Source organism: Perca flavescens, chromosome 19 (assembly GCF_004354835.1).
Source record: "Perca flavescens isolate YP-PL-M2 chromosome 19, PFLA_1.0, whole genome shotgun sequence".
NCBI lineage: Eukaryota > Metazoa > Chordata > Actinopteri > Perciformes > Percidae > Perca > Perca flavescens.
In genome coordinates this window covers 2,229,776-2,232,275 of record NC_041349.1, presented here as the reverse complement: position 1 = coordinate 2,232,275, position 2,500 = coordinate 2,229,776, and the positions used below count along the sequence as shown (strand labels likewise).

The window sequence follows — 2,500 nt, the reverse complement described above, 5'->3', positions numbered from 1 at the left end:
TTACCTCTGAGTCTCAGAGTAGTAGTAACAGAGTAATCAGATTACCTCTGAGTCTCAGTGTAGTAGTAACAGAGTAATCAGATTACCTCTGAGTCTCAGTGTAGTAGTAACTGAGAATAATCAGATTACCTCTGAGTCTCAGAGTGTAGTAGTAACAGAGTAATCAGATTACCTCTGAGTCTCAGAGTGTAGTAGTAACAGAGTAATCAGATTACCTCTGAGTCTCAGAGTGTAGTAGTAACAGAGTAATCAGATTACCTCTGAGTCTCAGAGTGTAGTCAGAGTAATCAGATTACCTCTGAGTCTCAGAGTGTAGTAGTAACAGAGTAATCAGATTACCTCTGAGTCTCAGAGTGTAGTAGTAACAGAGTAATCAGATTACCTCTGAGTCTCAGAGTGTAGTAGTAACTGAGAATAATCAGATTACCTCTGAGTCTCAGAGTGTAGTAGTAACAGAGTAATCAGATTACCTCTGAGTCTCAGTGTGTAGTAGTAACAGAGTAATCAGATTACCTCTGAGTCTCAGAGTGTAGTAGTAACAGAGTAATCAGATTACCTAATCAGTGTTAGTAACTCTGAGTTACTCTCAGTCTCAGTGTAGTAGTAACAGAGTAATCAGATTACCTCTGAGTCTCAGAGTGTAGTAGTAACAGAGTAATCAGATTACCTCTGAGTCTCAGAGTGTAGTAGTAACAGAGTAATCAGATTACCTCTGAGTCTCAGAGTGTAGTAGTAACAGAGTAATCAGATTACCTCTGAGTCTCAGAGTGTAGTAGTAACAGAGTAATCAGATTACCTCTGAGTCTCAGAGTGTAGTAACAGAGTAATCAGATTACCTCTGAGTCTCAGTGTAGTAGTAACAGAGTAATCAGATTACCTCTGAGTCTCAGAGTGTAGTAGTAACAGATTAGTAATCAGATTACCTCTGAGTCTCAGAGTGTAGTAGTAACAGAGTAATCAGATTACCTCTGAGTCTCAGAGTGTAGTAGTAACAGAGTAATCAGATTACCTCTGAGTCTCAGAGTGTAGTAGTAACAGAGTAATCAGATTACCTCTGAGTCTCAGTCTCAGTGTAGTAGTAACAGAGTAATCAGATTACCTCTGAGTCTCAGTGTAGTAGTAACAGAGTAATCAGATTAAGTCTCAGAGTGTAGTAGTAACAGATAATCAGATTACCTCTGAGTCTCAGAGTGTAGTAGTAACAGAGTAATCAGATTACCTCTGAGTCTCAGAGTGTAGTAGTAACAGAGTAATCAGATTACCTCTGAGTCTCAGAGTGTAGTAGTAACAGAGTAATCAGATTACCTCTGAGTCTCAGTAGTAACAGAGTAATCAGATTACCTCTGAGTCTCAGAGTGTAGTAGTAACAGAAATCAGATTACCTCTGAGTCTCAGAGTGTAGTAGTAACAGAGTAATCAGATTACCTCTGAGTCTCAGTGTAGTAGTAACAGAGTAATCAGATTACCTCTGAGTCTCAGAGTGTAGTAGTAACAGAGTAATCAGATTACCTCTGAGTCTCAGAGTGTAGTAGTAACAGAGTAATCAGATTACCTCTGAGTCTCAGTGTAGTAGTAACAGAGTAATCAGATTACCTCTGAGTCTCAGAGTGTAGTAGTAACAGAGTAATCAGATTACCTCTGAGTCTCAGTGTGTAGTAGTAACAGAGTAATCAGATTACCTCTGAGTCTCAGAGTCTCAGAGTAATCAGATTACCTCTGAGTCTCAGTGTAGTAGTAACAGAGTAATCAGATTACCTCTGAGTCTCAGTGTAGTAGTAGTAATCAGATTACCTCTGAGTCTCAACAGTAAGTAATCAGATTACCTCTGAGTCTCAGAGTGTAGTAGTAACAGAGTAATCAGATTACCTCTGAGTCTCAGAGTGTAGTAGTAACAGAGTAATCAGATTACCTCTGAGTCTCAGAGTGTAGTAGTAACAGAGATTACCTCTGAGTCTCAGTGTGTAGTAACAGAGTAATCAGATTACCTCTGAGTCTCAGAGTGTAGTAGTAACAGAGTAATCAGATTACCTCTCAGAGTGTAGTAGTAACAGAGTAATCAGATTACCTCTGAGTCTCAGAGTGTAGTAGTAACAGAGTAATCAGATTACCTCTGGGGCTCCTCCTCTCACCGCCTGCTCCTCCCTCTCAGGGCGGGTCGAACGCGGGAGGAGTAGTAACAGAGAGGAATCAAAGATTCTCCTTCATCTTCATCTCTCAGCCAGTTCTCCAGGAACTCCATAGAGGCTTCAAACAGAACCACTGCACACACACACACACACACACACACACACACACACACACACACACACACACACACACACACACATATATATATTATATTATTCTGACACACACACACATATATATATTATATTATTCACACACACACACACACACATATATATATTATTCATATCTTCATTATTCACACACACACACACACATATATATATTATATTATTCACACACACACACACACACACACATATATATATTATAT

At 39.4% G+C, this 2,500-nt stretch overlaps 1 protein-coding gene across 1 annotated transcript in view; it reads right to left on the bottom strand.

The window, feature by feature from the left end:
- Nucleotides 1-2,125: 2,125 nt before the first annotated feature.
- The window catches only part of si:ch73-71d17.2 (RPA-related protein RADX), a 22,362-nt gene continuing 21,987 nt past the window's right edge, over nucleotides 2,126-2,500 (bottom strand). The window contains exon 15 of the mRNA XM_028564768.1: nucleotides 2,126-2,259. Within this exon, the coding sequence (XP_028420569.1) occupies nucleotides 2,126-2,259 (134 nt within the window). The remainder of the gene's footprint in view (nucleotides 2,260-2,500) is intronic.